Source organism: Rhinolophus ferrumequinum, chromosome 8, assembly GCF_004115265.2.
Source record: "Rhinolophus ferrumequinum isolate MPI-CBG mRhiFer1 chromosome 8, mRhiFer1_v1.p, whole genome shotgun sequence".
NCBI lineage: Eukaryota > Metazoa > Chordata > Mammalia > Chiroptera > Rhinolophidae > Rhinolophus > Rhinolophus ferrumequinum.
In genome coordinates, this window is record NC_046291.1 from 9,981,225 (window position 1) to 10,000,000 (window position 18,776).

The 18,776-nt window shown below is 38.8% G+C and overlaps 1 protein-coding gene across 1 annotated transcript in view; it reads right to left on the bottom strand.

Annotated features, from left to right (window-relative positions):
- COL4A3 (collagen type IV alpha 3 chain) overlaps positions 1-18,776 on the bottom strand; it is a 156,173-nt gene that overhangs the window by 82,774 nt on the left and 54,623 nt on the right. Inside the window, exon 2 of the mRNA XM_033112035.1 lies at positions 1,582-1,638. Coding sequence (XP_032967926.1) covers positions 1,582-1,638 — 57 coding nt within the window. The remainder of the gene's footprint in view (positions 1-1,581; positions 1,639-18,776) is intronic.

Here is an 18,776-nt window from a genome sequence, read left to right on the forward strand (position 1 = left end):
GCCTTTGATCTGTGAAAACATTTCCCCAAATGGCAGAGCTACACAGAGCAGGGGTTAACAGGAGAAAGCAAGAATGGAAGGGAAACCCCCTTAGTAAGAAAGTTTGATGCTAGTGGCATGTGATTGTTGGGGCTTGGAGAGACAGTGAGGAGAAGGAAAGGAATGTGTTTGGGAGTGTGCATAACTGCTCCGTAGCTTGAAAGAACAACACACAGTCCTTTCTTGATTACACAGGAATTAGTAATTCAATCTGATATTTGTGTAGGAGATGCAGGAAAGACATCAAGGGTGGCAAAACCAAAAGTGTGAGCTAAATAGGTTTTTAGGAAGAGTTAAATGATATTATGGGAAAACCCCTGGCAATGCGTGAGTGAAAGTAATTTAGGCCCAACGAGTGGTATGGTTCTGCCAACAAAGAACCTTCCTATGGACATGGATTCTGGAATTACTCTTTACACAGGAAAGGCCACCAGTTGATTCTGTCAATTTAGTTACACAATTGGCAAATTATATTTAAAAAGAGAGAGAGATCAAGTCAGTGTACACTCACCCAATAAAAAGATAAATAATTCGCTAGACTCCTCTCAAGACTTAGGTACCTTCACAGATCCTAGAATAGCGTCTTACACATAGTAGGGATTCAATAACTGTTTTTTTTTTTAAATTTTTATTATTTATTTATTTATTTATTTATTTATTTATTTATTTATTTATTTTTCAATAACTGGTTTTTGAATGAAGAATGAATTGTAGTTTTCCAACATGGATCTGAATTTAATACATTATTATCATCATCAAAAAACTCTAAATCAAACTACACATGAATTATAGAATAATTTCAAATAAATATATTAATAATTATTATAGTTAGTATTTAATTATATGTAAATTATTATATCTCAAGAGCTTAAAATATGTTCTTTTAAAAGTATTTTTAAGCAGTCACCTTTCAATATGGTTAAGCAATACATTAGTGTATCTGAGGAAAGGGTTTTGTAAACAAAAACTTGAGTTCTGCCTCTGTCTTCATTATCACAAATTGCAAGTTAATGGAGCGAATTAATGAGATCATGGCATTCTTTTTTTTTTTTTCCCTTGATTTCTGCAATGGAGTTCCTTTCCCTCTGTTGACATTTTGCCTCAGCCAGAGTGCTGCAGCAGGATTCTTCCACCAGGGGGCGCGCTACACCACAGCTGCAGGACTTAATCTGAGGATTTCAAGGTTTATTTTATGTCAAAGTGAGTGAAACAAGTTGTTTTCAGTTGTTCTCTCGTGTTTAGCAACATTGTAAATAGGGCATACATAAACCTACAAACTTTTTTCCCTGCTAACTTGCTATTTTTTTCTTTGCCGACCAAGAGAGTTAAAATAACTGCCAGTATTTACACAAGTTATCTGAAGCTTCCTTAAAGGCCCTTTTTTTTTTTTTTCAAGTTAATGTTTATATACAATTACTTTGAAATTGGATTTGGGGAATGGAAGAACATACTGCTGATCTTTCTGCTACTAACGAAAGAAGAGTGTGAGATCCTGGGTGAGCTCTAAAGAGAAAAGAAGCAGAATTAAGCTTTTATTTTTACCTTCTCCCCTTTGGTCCCATCACAGAAGCACCGGCCTTTGTCCTTACAGACACAGCCCTAAAAAGAGGGAAAGAAAAAAGGTTTTGTGTAAAAACAGCTTAATAAGTCCCAACTGATGGGGCAAAAAAAAAAACACACTTTTCGGTTCTTTGAGCACTGAACACTAATCATTAGAAGCCACGTAACTCTGTGGCAATGTAGCAACAGAAATAGAGTAGAAAAGGGAGAAGATGTTGCATATAGAAGAATTGTCAGATGAGTGTACATCGTTTCTTTGTATTTAGAAATTTGAAGTAATTTATTTGTGGAAAAGAAAAAGTCAGCTGTCGTTTTTAGTTGAACCACATGAAATTGCCATTGTTGGAGGTAGGCCCAAGTCCAGTGCTGACAAATTTCTTAGGCTTAGCATAATGTATGAGTATGTATTTGTGTGTATTAATTGGTGATATCCTCCATAGGAAATTTTATAGTTTTCTTTTCCTGAAATGATGCGTAAGCCTGAGAAAACAATACCCGTTATATGTCTTTAAAGAGAACAAACTAATTCACTAATGCTAACATCAAAATGTTCTTTCTTATTAAAAAAACAAAAGCAAAAATTTAGCTATGAGCGTGGCAGCTCTTACATATCTATTACCTTGACACACACACTTACAACCCCAGCTTTCACACCTATGCACATGCCAACTCTAAGCGGGGAGGGTCAGTTTTCAAAATTTTCTCTGCCCGCAGAGGAACAAAAAGTGAAATAGTTTCAAAGAGTGGATTTAACATTTATTTTGACACACATTCTATGATTATATAGAATCTTTCTTTTTCGGGTTAATAATAACTGAAAATCAGTTTGCTTTCCTCAGAAAAAAAATACTGATTGACAGTAGAGTTGGGGAAGGCTGGGAGATGTGCTGGCTGGTAGGAAAAGGAAATTGCCTCCGATATCCCCAAAGTGGGGACTTTATTTATACAATCAAAATAAAAATACATAAGCAAAAATATCTTGAGTTGAACGTATTTCCTGAGCCGAGGGCAGTACGCTATGCTGACATTGGGGAAGGGGAGTACACAGTAATTTCTGACACTCGTCATTGATCATCATCACATTCACATACATCACCATGAAATGATCAGAAAGTAATTGATCGAAAAGAAAAGCCTACGTTCTCCCCAAGGGTTGGATATTTGCTATTTTTCAGAAGACTACGTTTTTCCAGTTTTCCACCCTGCTGTGGTAATGAGGTCATACTTTTCTGACTTACTTTAATCTCGCCTTTCTAGATTTTTAAACTTCAATGTTCATTTCCATCACATATTTAAGCATACTAAATATCCACTAAAATAGTCTACTAACCTAGTCTACTAAGATCTCCCAGAGCCGTGGTTCTCAAGGTGTGGATATCCAGAACAGCAGGACCAGCAGCACCTGGAAACTTGTCAGAAATGCACATTTTTGGCCCCAACCTAGACCCACTGAATCAAAAACCCTGGGAGTGGGTCTCTGTAATCCGTTTTAACAGCCCTCCACCCTGTGGTTCTGAAGACATCGCTCTAAACTAAAACCAAAACGCCAGTCTGCAGGATGGATCTAATTCTCTAAAGATTTCTGAACACTACTAGATCGTTCGAGACACTCATTTGCACATCTGTTTCTTGTTTGTGAAGTCTTTTTTTCCTCTCCTTCCAAGAAAGTAGCCAGGCTTGTGTGCCACTCACTTTAGGGTGCTTTTGTCATTGGGTGGAAAGCAAAAGCTGCCTGAAGACGAGACTCCTCCTGGCCTTTGTTTCCGGAAGTGTGAGGGCCTGTTGAAGACTGGTCCCAGGAGTGGTCCCAGCTTGCTGCTCCCTCACAGCGTCTGGAGGAGGCAGCAGGGACTCAGAAAGGAAAGCCTGAGACTTGCACCCAAGGTGACCAGATACTGGGCCTGGTGCTCAAGTTTACATGGTAGTGGGGAGCCACCATTTTCAAATGGACAGTGAGCATCTCTGACTCTTCTGCCTCCCAGACACCACATGACACCTGGATTCTGAGCATCTCTGGACCACAGGGAGGAGGAGGCAAACAGGCCATCTTCTAATTCCTGAGAAGGTGCACGGATGCTACCTTAATTTTCTTTCCTGGAGTAAAAGTCATATTCACTATATACTACTGGAAGTCTTTCAGTCTTAGCTTGAGCAAATAAGTGTTTGCCAAACTCCAGACTAGACCAGGTCTCCCTTTTATACCCTCCCACGGAATACTTGCAGTTGTGTGTTTAATGTATATTTTCTCTGATGACTCTAAGCCCCAGGAAAGGAAGATGTTTACAGTCTTGTTCACACGGGTAACCCTGGCAGATAGTACGTCCTGAACAAATGCTCGTGGATTGATTGAATGGATCAATGAGCAGATGGAGAACTGGTAATGTTTTTACATCCACTTTGAACCTAAAATTTCAAGGCATATGAATTATATGACTATTGTTGGGATGCTATGCCTAAGAAGTTTTCTATATGTATAAGTTATAAACAACTATGATTGAAGTGGCAAAGAATGAAACTAGAAGCTTTGGCTATTTTAACACATGTTAAAATTAACACAAAGTTAATTTGTTGTTGGTTGCTGCGATATAAAAATATTTTTTGGGGAAAAATTTTAAACTCTCAGAAGAGTTGAAAAATAGTATAACGAACATTTATATATCTTCTCATTTAGATTTACTAACTCTCAACATGTTGTCCCACCCTCTTCTCTCTGTCTCTCTCACTCTTTGTTTCTCTCTCCACACACACGCACACACACACAAATACAAGCACACTTTTTGCCAAACTTTCAAAAATACATTGCAGATACCATGACACTTCACCCTTAATACTTCTACATGCATCTCCCCCAAACTAGAGTATATTCTTATCCAATACAACATCATTCCCAAACTTAGGAAACCAACTGATACCATAGCTTCAGGTTACTAGTTTTCAAATAAGTTCTTCAGCCTTATACAAGGCCCTTGGTGACAAATGAGAAGCTATTTAATTTTTAGCAAATCTTTCATCTCATACCAGAGATTTGGTGGCAGTCAACACTTTCACCTATAACCAATATATGAGGTCTGATCTCAACGAGTGACTGTCACAGTTTCAAGAATCCTTAGGACTCACACGGCTGGCATCTAGAGGACAGTGCGGGCCTCTGCGTGTGAGCACACTGTTCCCTTGAATTTCCTCCTGCCTGGGGTCTGGCTTCCCATCACCACTCGCAGCAAATTTGCTCCCTTTTTGTCATCAAAACCACAGTTCCTGATCTTTCTCATTATTGTCCTTCAGTTTGGGTCTTGAACCTCTAGGGATAACATATTGAGCTGTTGTTTGTCATTTGGTTTCACTGTTTTCACATTAGGGTAGAAGCCCTATCTGATGGCTCAGAGCCAGATGGTTGGTTAATTGAAAAGTTTGGTAAAGCCAGGAATCAGAAACAAATAAATGGATACATGAACACTTAAGATGTTTTGTTTTCACTTAAACGATATCAGTGCAATTCTTCAATCTGGGGAAGAAGGGCCCAGGCCTGTCCTTGGGAATGGATCTGCTGTTTAGAGTTCCATGATAGCATTCTTACTGAATCACACCCAAGGCATCATCAACAGTTTCTTTGCAACAGACCAACTGCTTAAAGATGCTTGTGGAGCAATCTGAGTATAGAATCCTTCTAGATATTAATCCATGTTTTCCCCTCTTTAAATGTTATCTTAGCCACACTTAATTGCATAGCAGTATTTTTAAATTAACTTTGTTTTATCAAATCTTCCGACCTAGTTTCAGAGAAACCCATGTCTTTTTATGCATTCATATTTAACCCATTTGTTAGCTGATATTTAATTAAATTACTTCGTTACAATGATAAGTGCATCTGGCAGAAAGGACTAACTCTTGGCAATCATCAAACCCCACCAGTGAAGCAGATGTGTATGAGGGAGAAGCCTATGGGTGTCTTGGAGGCAGAGAGCATTGGGTGTCAAGTGGTTTAATATATGGAAGATGTGGAAAGTTCTGGTCGGTCCAGCGGTCAGTTAACTGTGGTCATTGAGAGACGGTCTACTGTACGCCCTGCCCACACACATCTACCATGTCATCTATGGGCAGGTGACCAGCCCTGTTGGCAAGCATCCAGAGCCAGGTCTAAGGCTGTTTCTATGCCCAGATTAGCAGAACGGCTCCATACTTGCTCCAGCTTTAATTTTTTTTTTGTTCAACTGGCAAGGCGTGGCCTGGCCATCCATCCATCTGCCCCATTGGACTGACTAGGACTTCAGAGAATGGGACAATTTTGCTGACATGTGGATGTGCCACCTGATTGAATGAACTTGAAATCACAGTCAGGGCAGCTCTCTGGCAATTGTACAGTTGCTGCCCTGGAAGCCAGTCCTACCAGTGTGATGCTGCAGTGAGCGTGGCGTGAAATAAGGCATTTCACTGTTTTTGGATGGTGATGACAGTAACCCCACACTGAAGGGATTCATTTCTCTGAATTAGGTTATTTTTCTTAAAGTACATCTTTAAATGTACAAATGTGTTTACTAATTTCATAATTCAAATAGGTTATTTAGCCAAAAGATACAGTGGCCATATTTTCATTTTCATTGATTTTGACCCACTTTTTTAGACCCATTTCTTTTATTACTATTAGTTTCAGGTGTACAAAACAATGTAATAGTTAGACGTTTCACCCCTTACAAAGTGATAACTCCCCTCCCCCAATCTATTGCCCCTCTGACATCGTATATATGTGTTACAATTCCATTGACTCTATTTCCTATGCTGTACTCCATATCCCATGACTACATATATTAAATTATAGTTGACATACAATATTATTCAGGTTCAGCTTCAGGAGTACAGTGCAGTGGTCAGGCATCTACACCATTCATGAAGTGGTCTCCCTAATAAGGCAAATGTCTTACAAAATCTTTACAACGCTATTGATTATATTCCCCAACTGTCTTTCATATCCCTGTGGCAATATTGTAGTTACCAATTTTTTGAAAAACCATGATTATATTAATGGAATACAACCCATTAACTACTATTCAAATGCTAAAAACATTAAAAACCAGTATGGGAAATCTCCCTTGGAATTTACAACAAATTCAACATCTATAACTTCATAAAGGACTACCTGCGCAGCAGACAGGCAAGACTAAGAGGCCCACTACTGAAATCACCTAAAGGTGGGCAAATTGCATAAGCAGGGGAAGAGGGAAGGGAGAAGTGTGGAGATGGGGACGCATGGATGCAGGATGCAGACCTAGCTCAGTGCTCCAAGCTCGCTGCATTCCAGAACTACTGCAGCTATGGGAGAGGGAAGAACTTGGACTGCTAGGGCTCTGCTTATGGCCCACAGGGCTGAGGGGACAGCATATAACATGGCTGAACCCAACACTCACGGCAGAGACCTCGAAGCAAAGACGGAGGGAAGAAGGCTGAAAACAGTGGTTTAAGCCCTCACTGCCAGCAGAGAACAGAAGCTTTAGGCACTGAGCCTAGCTGCCCCCCTCCCACCCTCACAGAGCTCAGCCTGCCCCTACCTGCCCATGCTAGAAGTGGAACAGTAGCAGTGTCAGGTCAAAAGAACAGAATATTTGCAGTTCTGAGAACTGTGGTCCATAGACACGGACTCACAGTCCAACTAGCTCTGGCAAAGGGGAGGGAGCCATGGAAGCAGGACTGGCTGTGGTGGTGGTCGCTGCCATTGCTCTGGGCCACCTCTCACAACCCACCCCGCCCCTGTCCCTACCTATCTGGATGGATCTCTGCAGGAGTAAACAGAGCTGCTGAAACACATGGGCTCTGAATCAGGTGCAGGAAGAGCTTTGGAACTTCAGAAGCTCTCCACATCCACCCATGAAGCCGGCACCCTATGACCCAGGTGAATTGTTCACAGAGGACAAGCCTACCTTCCAGGGAATCCCCCCATTGTGTGAGAAGCAGGAATAGTGCAGAGAAAATATAACACTACAGTGTGAGAGAGAATAAAAGGCTGCAGTCGGAGAGAAAATAAAACATTTTATCAACACATACTGGAAAACAAAAGAAAGAACTTTTTCTATTAATCTGTTGCACAAGCCACTCCTGTAGATGTCTAGGAAGAGAAATAATAAATAATTAATTGCCATGAATAACCAAGGTAACAAGACAGCTCAGAAAGAAAATGAAGTCTGCAGAAAATGAACTTAAAGACATGGAGATATGTGACTTAAATGACAGAGAATTCAAGACTGTAGTTCTTAAAAAAACTCAACGAGATGCAAGAAAACAGACAGGCAGTTTAATGAACTCAGGAAAAGAATCAAAGAACAAAGTGAATATTTTACCAAAGAAATTGAAATTTTGAAAAAGAACCAAACAGAATATCTGGAGATTAAGAATTCAAAACAAGAAATGAAGAATGAAATAGCCAGCTTTGGTAGTAGAGTTGACCAGATGGAGGAAAGAATCAGTGACATTGAAGATAGAAATCTGAAAATGAGAAGGATGGAAGAAGAAAGAGACTTGAGACTTAAAAGAAATGAAAGAACTCTACAAGAACTTTCTGACTCCTTCAGAAAGAGCAATATAAGAATAATGGGCATACCAGAAGGAGAAGAGAGAAGGGTACAGAGAGTATATTCAAACAAATTGTCGACGAGAACTTCCCACACTTTTGGAAACAACTGGATCCTTGAATCCAAGAAGCAAATAGAACACCTAATCACCTCAACCCAAACAGGCCTTCTCCAAGGCACAATGTATTGAAGCTGTCTAAAATCAACAACAAAGAAAGAATCCTCAAGACAGCCAGGGAAAAGAAGATGGTAACCTACAAAGGAAAGCCCATTAGATTATCATCAGATTTTATCAGCAGACACTCTACAAGCCAGGAGGGAGTGGAATCAAATATTCAAACTATTGAAAGAAAGGAATTATGAGCCAAGAATAATATAACCAGTGAAGATATCCTTTAGATATGAAGGAGGAATAAAGACCTTTCCAGACAGACAGAAGCTGAGGGAATTTTCTAACACACGACCTGCCCTACAAGAAATACTGAAGGAGTCTATTCAACCAGCATAAATAGGGATAATTTGTGACAATCAAAACATAAAAGGGGAGAGAGTAAAGGTCTGAACCAGAATATGGGAATGGAGAAAGTAAGTGTGCTGAGAAGAAAACATGAAAAAAATGGAATATTCTAAACATGGAACTTTCTTTTACATAAACTTAATGGTAACCATTCAAAAAAAAAATCCATAACTGAAATATGTAACATGAAAAAAATGGAATATTCTAAACATGGAACTTTCTTTTACATAAACTTAATGGTAACCACTCAAAAAAAAATCCATAACTGAAATATGTAACATAATTGACATTTAGAGCACTTCATTTCTAGAACATCAGACTATACGTTCTTTTCTAGTGTACATGGAACATTCTCAAGGATAGACCATATATTGGGACATAAAACTAGTCTCAGCAAATTTAAGAAGATTGAAATCATCCCAAGCATATTCTCTGATCACAAGGCTTTGAAATTGGATATCAACTGCAAAAAAAAGTAGGAAAAACCACAAATACATGGAGATTAAACAACATACTTTTAAAGAACGACTGGGTCAAAGAAGAAATAAGAGGAGAGATCAAAAGATATATAGAAATAAATGAGAATGAAAATACATCCTACCAAAATTTTGGGGATGCAGCGAAAACGGTTTTAAGAGGGAAATTTGTATCATGACAGGTCTATCTCAAGAAACAAGAAAAATCCCAGAGAAACAAATTTACATTACACCTTAAAGAACTAGAAAAAGTAGAACAAGTGAAACCCAAGGTCAGCAGAAGAAAGGAAATAATAAAAATCAGAGCAGAACTAAATGAAATAGAGAACAAAAAGATAATAGAAAAAAATTAATGTGCTTGTTCTTTGAAAAGATTAATAAAATTGACAAACCCTTGGCTAGACTCACTAAGACAAAAAGAGAAAAGACATTAATAAACAAAAGCAGAAATGAAAGAGGGGAAGTTATCACAGATGCCACAGAAATACAAAGGATCATCCAAGAACACTATGAAAGACTGTATGCCACCAAATTCAACAATCTAGAAGAAATGGACAAGTTCTTAGAAACATATAGCCTTCCTAAGCTGAATCACAAAGAACTGGACAATCTAAATAGACGAATCACCAGTCAGGAAATTGAATCAGTCATCTGAAATCTTCCCAAAAGCCAAAGTCCAGGACCAGATGGCCCTAGTGAATTCTACCAAACCTTCAAAGAGGATCTAATATCTGTCCTACTCAAATGCTTTCAAAAAATTGAAGAGATAATACTCCTTAACTCATTTTATGAGGCCAACATTACCTTGATACCAAAACCTGGTAAGGATAACACAAAAAAAGAAAACTACAGACCAATATCTCTGATAAATAGAGATGCAAAAATCCTAAACAAAATTCTAGCAAATTGAATGTAACAATGCATTAAAAAGATTATTCATCACGACTAAGTGGGGTTCATCCCAGGGTCACAAGGATGGTTCAACATATGCAAATCCATCAATGTGATACATCACATAAACAAAATAAAGGACAAAAATCATATTTTATCAATTCATGCAGAAAAAGCATTTGACAAGATACAACATCCATTTATGATTAAAACACTTAATAAAATATGTATAGAAGGAAAATACCTTAACATAATAAAGGTCATATATGACAAACTCTCAGCTAATCTCATAATTAATGGTGAAAAACTGAAGCCCTTTGCTCTACGTTCAGGAACACGACAGGGTTGTCCCCTATCACCTCTGCTTTTCAACATAGTATTGGAAGTCTTCACCAGAGCAGTCAGGCAAGAGAAAGAAATAAAAGGCATCCAAATTGGGAATGAAGAAGTTAAATTGTCACTCTTTGCAGATGACATGATGCTATATATAGAAAACCCTAAATACTACACCAAAAAGCTATTAGAAAAGATGAACGAGTATAATAAAGTTGATGACTACAAAATCAACCTACAAAATCCATTCCATTCCTATATACTAAAAATGAAATCTCAGAAAAAGAAAAAAAAATTCCTTTTGTAATTGCAACAAAAAGAATAAAATATCTAGGGATAAACTTAACCAAGGATATTAAAGACCTATATGCTGAAAACTATAAGACATTTTTAAAAGAAATTGAAGAAGACACGAAGAAATGGAAAGACATTCCATACTCATGGATTGGAAGAATCAACATAGTTAAAATGGCTGCACTACCCGAAGCAATACACAAATTTAATACAATCCCCATCAGAATTCCAATGGCATTTTTTAAAGAAATAGAAAAAAAAAATCATCAGATTTGTATGGAACCACAAAAGACCCAGAATAGCCAAAGCAATCTTAAGATAAAAGAGCAAGCTAGAGGTACCATGTTTCCCCGAAAATAAGACCTAGCCAGACAAACAGCTCTAATGAGTCTTTTGGAGCAAAAATTAATGTAAGACCTGGTCTTATTTTACTATAATATAAGACTGGGCCTATATAATATAATATAATATGATATGATATAATATAATATAATATAATATAATACCGGATCTTATATTAATTTTTGCTCCAAAAGATGCTTTACAGCTGCTCATCTGGCTAGGTCTTATTTTCAGAGAAACATGGTATCACACTCCCTGACTTTAGCTTGTACTACAGGGCAACAATAATCAAAACAGAATGGTATTGGCAGAAAAACAGACACACAGATCAATGAAATAGAACTGAGAATCCAGAAATAAACCCACATAAATATGGACAGATGATTTTTGACAAAGAAGCAAAAAACATACCATGGAGAAAAGACAGCTTCTTCAATAAATGGTGCTGGGAGAATTGGAAAGCCACGTGCAAAAGAATGAAACTGGGCTGCTATCTGTCACCATGTACCAAAATTAATTCAAAATGGATCAAAGACCTAAGCATAGACCTCAAACAATAAACTGCATAGAAGAAAACATAGGTACTAAACTTATGGACCTTGGTTTCAAAGAGAATTTTATGAATTTGACTCCAAAGACAAGGGAAGTAAAAGCTAAAATAAATGAATGGGACTATATCAGACTTAAAAGCTTCTGCACAGCAAAAGAAACCATTGACAAAATAAAGAGGAAACCAACTGAATGGGAGAAGATTTTTGCCAACGCCTCTGATAAGGGGCTAATATCCAAAATATACAAGGAACTCATACAACTCAACAACGAAAAAACAAACAACCCAATTGAAAAATGGGCAGAGGACCTGAAGAGACATTTCTCCAAAGAGGACATGTAAATGGCAGACAGACATCTGAAAAAATGCCCAACATCACTAATCATCAGAGAAATGCAAATAAAAACCACAATGAGATATCACCTCACCCCAGTCAGAATGGCTATCATCAACAAGACAAATAGTAACAAGTGTTGGAGAGGCTGTGGAGAAAAAGGAACCCTTATACACTTTTGGTGGGAATGCAGATTGGCGCAGCCGCTATGGAAGGCAGTGTGGAAATTCCTCAAAAAATTAAGAACAGAATTACCGTATGACCCAGCAATCCCTCTCCTGGGTATCTACCCCAAAAATCCGAAAACATTTATCCATATAGACAAGGGTGCTCCAATGTTCATTGCAGCTTTATTTACGGTGGCCAAGACATGGAAACATCCAAAATGTTCTTCGATAGATGAATGGATAAAGAAGTGGTATATATACACGATGAAATACTACTCGGTGGTAAGAAAAGTTGAAATAGTAAAGTACCATTTGTGACAACATGGATGGATCTTGAGATTATAATGCTAAGCAAAATAAGTCAAACAGAAAAAGCAGAGAACCATATGATTTCACTGATATGTGGTATATAAAACTGAAAACAACAAAAGAACAAGACAAACAAATGAAAGAACAAAAACTCACAGACAGACAATAATTTAGGGGTTACCAGAGGGTAAGGGGGATGAGGGGTTCTAGGAGAGGGTAAATGGGGTCTAATATATGGTGATGGAAAGAGAATTGACTCAGGATGATGAACACACAATGTGAGATATAGATAATGTGTTACACAATTGTACACCTGAAATCTATGTAACTTTACTAACAATTGTCAGCCCAATAAACTTTAATTTAAAAAAAAAGGGAGAGAGAATAGATGATAAAATAAAAAAACAAAACAAACAAAAAACCCAGTATGGCCAAATGCTACTATTAAGAAGGTATATTTGTTGGGTATTTCTTAAGCAATGTTTTTATGATTTTTCCTCTTCAAACACCTCTTAGCTTTCATATACCTTAATGAAGTAAGAAATCATTGGTCATGAACAGAAAGCTCTTAATAATGATTTTATGACTTTCTCTCCCTGCTAACCATTAACACCTCAGGAAGTGACCCCAGGTTACTTGATGTTTTAGTATGTTTGCATATTAAATAGTTAAACTTGTGGAAAAATCATTCTTTTAACAGTCACATTCATTTTTTTTAAAAAATGACCTGACTTAGAATACAAAATAAAGTTTGATAGGAGAGAATTTTGAAAGGTTTAGAAAACAAGAAATCATAGGCCTTAGGCTAGGTCTATGTAAGATCTAGTCCCAGGTTTGCCAGCTACTAACTGCAGCTTTTGGATTGATTTCCTAACTCTTCCAAGTTACTTCATCTATAAAGGAAGGTGTTAAAATTCATGTTGTAGTGGTTTTGTGAGGAGGATGTGAGGCGCTATCACAGGAAATCTGCAGAATGAGTGCCGGGCATTGAGTCAGACTCAATCCACGGGGGCTGCCTCTCTCTCCTTTTTTGCTGCAAAGAACATACATGCTCCTGTGTGATCCTTTCTTTGGTTGGGCTGGCTAGCCATGGTTTTCCCATACAGTTCCTCCTGCTTAGGCATTTGTCCAGTGCCTAAGAACTGGTCCTGATTCTAAGATCAATGGTAAGAGAGACTGAGGAGTCCTTTTGTTAAACCACAAATGAAATAACTACAAATACTCATAGTACTCTTAAAGTATACTAAATATATTAGTCGATTAACTAAATATTATTTGTACATGAGCACACACATAAGTTATTTTATTTGCTTAGCTAAATATTGGTTTGAGACCCCAACCATCCACGATACTTATAAGTGAAAGGTATCAAATCAAATACATTATATAAAGGCAGCAAGCAATCCTGGTCAGTTGTTTCTTGAACATTTCTCTTCGCCTCCACTTCTGTCACGCCCATGTACGGCCCAGGTATCGCCCACACATTGTCTTCTGTTCCAGGTTGTTATGGCAGAGATATTAAGGGCAGACTCCCTGGGCCTAAATCCCAGGTCTGCCAAGTCACCTTGTGTGGCTTTCAGTGATCTCTAGTGCCTCGGTTTCCACATCTGTAAAATGGGGTCAAATGGGTTAACACTTGTTAAGTACGCAGTCAAGTACATAGTATACTTGCTGCAGACTGTGAAGGAAGCCAGAATATGTCACCCCAAAATACACCTTTTTGACATAAAAATTGTATTGAGCTGAAGGCAATTAAGAAGCAGTAAATACAGAGAAAGCTCCTCCTTTTCCACCTATAAGCCAGAAATAAATCCTTTTCCTGGAGACAGACTCTTATCAGCCCAGAGATGGCACCAGAGGAACTGGCACACAAACCTTGTTAAACTCACCCTTATCTTCCTATTTACTTCTGTACCATTTAATATACCTGTCCTGAACCTCTCTGTCTTGTTAGTTCTTCACAAATGTATTGTTTCTTTGTCCCAAATGTCTCAGCTTCCCGTTCTGGTCACTTCTTTGGGTCTTCGTTTTCTGGTGAAGGCTCCCACACATGTAAAATTTAATAAAATGTTTGTGCTTTTCTCCTGTTAATCTGTCTATGTTAGTTTAATTTTCAGACCAGCCAGGGACCCTTAGAGGGTCAAGGAAAACATTTTCCTCCCCGACAGCTGTGTCTGCGGATGACCAACAATGTGGGCTATTACTAACTTATTAACTTAATATTGCTGCTTAAATGCTCATGAGTCGAGGGCTTATTACATTTATTAGACTGTAAGTAGGAGCTGTGTCTCCCAATTCTTTATAATCCCCCCACAGCAGTGGCAGGCAGTAAACTATTATCTTTTTATTCTTAAAACTAATGAAGGAGGTAATTATGCACACACACGTCTTCTTGTTCCCTAATAGGCCAGGAACTAATTTCCAAATCATTTGGATGTTTCCTCTTTCCACTCTCAGAACACCCCACACCCAGCTGACGTGCATTCTCCTGACCCTCTGTCCAGCGTCTCCTCCCCCACACCCAGCCCAGCCCAGCCCAGCCTGGGTTAGTCCAAGGGCAAGCTGGCAACGTTCAAAGCTGGTTAACACTCTACTGGGCAGCTGTGTTGATTTTGCAATATGATTATTGACCCTCTGCCCAGCCAATAGCTGGAGGCGAATGTTTTGTATGTGAAAAGAAGAGCTGACCAAGTGGGGCGGCTGTGCCAGACAGACTCCCAGGGTTGTTATTCGCAGGGCCCCTCCGTCCGTGTCTGCCTTAGCAGAATGCCAATGAATCTTGGCAACACCCCCTCTGGGAAAGGAGAATGCCCCTCATGCTCTGCTGTCACCGTGGCTCCCTCTTCTGCACACACAGCCGCTGTCACCACACTTGGATATCACAGAAATCTCACTGCAGCTGCCACTTTCTATCTTTCAACTCCTGTCCAGAGACACATCGCTAGTCTAGACTTCTAAACCAGTCACCCGTTTTTGATTTTCTGGATGACAGTGAGCCTACAGATGACTGGCTCTGACAAAGGAGGTGGCAATCACAGGTCTCTGCTACATTTGGGAATAAACACGACAGTAAGGAAGTTTTGCCCATCTGATGTCATGCAGTTGAGTGGCAATGATATCTACCATCATTAACTCCAGGTCCTTTCATTTTCTTGCCCTAAAAGGTATTGCGTCCAGTAGGACTAAGAGGCTTTCGCCACTCATGTAAGATTAATAGGCTCTTATGATAAGGAGGCTGTAGAGGAAATGCACTTTGATCAGTACTGTGAGGACAGCGGCAGCTCACATTTTTGGGGCACTGACTCCATGAGGCACCGCTCAGGCCTCTCTGCCTTGTGCACGATCACATTTACACCTGGTAGCAATTCTGTGAGGTCAGCACTGTTATTAGCTCCATCTTATGGATAAGAAAACTGGGCTATCCAGAGGCAGAAAGGAATGGAGCTGGGGTATCCGAACCCAGGTTGCCTGACCCAGAACCACTGTATCTCATCACTGACTGGCTCTGTGGGCTCCCAAGGCCCTGGGGGCAGGAGCTCCTATCTCTTCCCCTTCCCATGTCACTGGGCCCCAGATGATGTGATGTAAAGTCCCAGTGATAAACGTGACATGGCTGTCATGAAATTAGCTGTATAAACTGAAGCCCATGGGCCAAATCCAGTCTGTTGTTTGTTTTTGTACTGCTTGAGAACTGAGAGTGGTTTTTACATTTTCACACAGTAGGAAAAAAACTAATGAAAAACAATATTTTGTAACGTGAAAATTGTACGAACTTCAAATTTCAGTGCCTATAAAGTTTTATATTTCCTCACTAAAAAAAATTGTGGGGATTCATTTTCTCTCTTGTTATATAGGGATGTGTATAATATTCTCGATTTTGCCTTTTGGCCCACAAAACCAAAAATATTTACCATCTGACCTTTTACAGAAAAAGCTTGTTAATCCTTGATTATCTTATTTAATCATTAAATTATCTTGATTATTTTTTTCCATTGTCACATAAATGTTACTTTTAAAAAATGAAGATAGAAACTAGAGAATTGATCGGCTCTAAGTTCCAGCAAGAGATGATCTTCCACCTTGAATGGCCAACAGGAAGTCTCTCTTTCCTTCCCATCCCTCCCTTACTTGTCTACTCCTCCCCCAACACACTTTAGTCCAAGGTTTGTGGTGGGAGAGCACAGGTAACACAATTTGGGGATTGTAAGAACCCAGTAGATCATGAATCTGAAAGCTCCAAATATTTTGAACTTCCCAGAAGAGTAGAATGAAAAAAAAATGGAGATTAGCATGGAATTTTCTTATTTACATTTTGCTACATACGGACAATGACTACCACCAAACACAAACAAACATAGCTTCCCACCCACCAACTTACGGTGAGTCTATCATTTATTATTATTATTCTGCAAGAAAAAAAATTAAAGCATTACAAAGGAAGCAAGTAAATACTTACAAAAGACAATATGTTCCTTTAAAATGGAAACGAACAGCTTTTAATTCATAAACAATCTCTACACTGTTACTTTCTCATTTGCCTTGGTGTAATGAAAGTCTACACTGGCCAATGTAGGCATAACTTTGGGACGCATGCTCCCTCTCTTCTGCCTCCATCCTGGTCCATCACTATTGGCTTAGTGACCTGCTGTTATATGGTTTTCTCTTTGAGACGTGCCAGGTAGCTAGTCTCATACAGTGTACTGCATGTTAATGAGTTAATTTTTAAAAATCTTCCCTGTAACTGACATGTTTTTCAGGAACCAATGCCTCTTAAGACACGCACACACACACACACACACACACACACACACACACACCTGTCACAACGGTAGAAAATTCACACTCCAGACCAATAGGTGGAGACTACGGTTGGGGTGGAGGGCCCTTAGGCCCTTAGGTTACATGCCTGGTTTGCCTATGTGTAGGACCGGATCTTTCAGGAAATATCTTTGATAACATTATTAAAAACAGCAACAACAACAACAACAAAAAACAAAGTGTGGCTAGTGTACAAAACTCACCTCTCTTTTTTTCATCTGACAATTAGTGAAGAGGCATTTAATGTTATTTTTACCTATGAACTGACAAACAAACTAGGCATTTTGGGGTTCTCATTGATATCTCCAGAGTATGCTACCTTGGATGGGGATAAATCTTCCTGGAGAAACCTCCTTAGTTGTGTTGTCCATAAGAAGGATGGCCACATGCCTTCCACCATTTCCACCAGCTGTTACTTGGCTAACTATACCAATTATCAATAACAAATCTAAAGTGAATTTAGAATTATTACCTTTTTTAGCTTTGGGTTCCGAGAGAGTTGTTAGCAGTTTTTAGAAACTGTATTAATCACAGAAATGTAAGACATTTTAAGAAAAAAATCCATTTAGTATCTGTGAACATAAAAGTATGCAAAAAGGAATGAAAGAAGCTGATGGTCACCCATAAGACAAGGCCCTTTTTTTTCAAATGGAAGCCTTCTTTGGATTCTAGACAAGATTCTAATGTCACATTATCAGAAAATATGGACACTGCTTGAGTAGCAATATTTTTCTGAATAATGATCAGAAAAAACAGGCTCACTTATGTATGTGAGAATCAACCCAGAGAGAGAAAGAGACTTGATTAAACACCTTTATATCCATCCTCTCCTTTTCAAAACCAGAATAAGATGATGGATAAAGAATAAAATCAATAATTAAAAAATTCATCAACCCACAAGACAAGGAAAACAGGTGAGAAGACAAAAACAGATGAAAACGTCAATTAATTTTTGGAAGATGGTTGGCGAGTGAAAGCTTTGTGTTAAAGTGACACAGTACATTTATGAATATTTTGGCACATATCCTCTGTTCCATTAAGAGATAACATATAAAAACAGAAAATAGGGCATAAATTCAAAAACGGGATAACTATTTCTGGGGAATTAAATGCAATAGCAAATCAAAGCAGTGGAAGGGGCTGATACCTTAGGCACTGGGAGTTTGACTACTACACCTAAGGAGCACGAGCTAAGAAACACCATTTTAACACTGTTTAGATGAGGTCATGGAGGATTTCCAAAAGAGGCAGCTCCAGAAAGGCAGGCACACAGAGCGGAGATAGAGAAAGGAAACAGCGAAAGTTGGAATACAGAGCTGTGGTAGCCCACCTCCAAGATGTCCCCTGCTAACCCCTCATCCTGGTATTTACGACTTGTGTAGTCCCCTCCCACACGGATCCAGGGTTGGTCTGTGTAACCAACAGAAAAGGGCAGATGTGATGCTATGTCACCTCTGAGACTAAGTCATAAAAAGGCATTGTGATGTCTGCTCTCTCTCAGATTACTTGCTCTGTGGGAAGCTAGCGGCTACATCAAGTCAAGGCCTTCTAAAGAGACCTGTGTTATGAGGAACTGAGGCTTCTGGCAA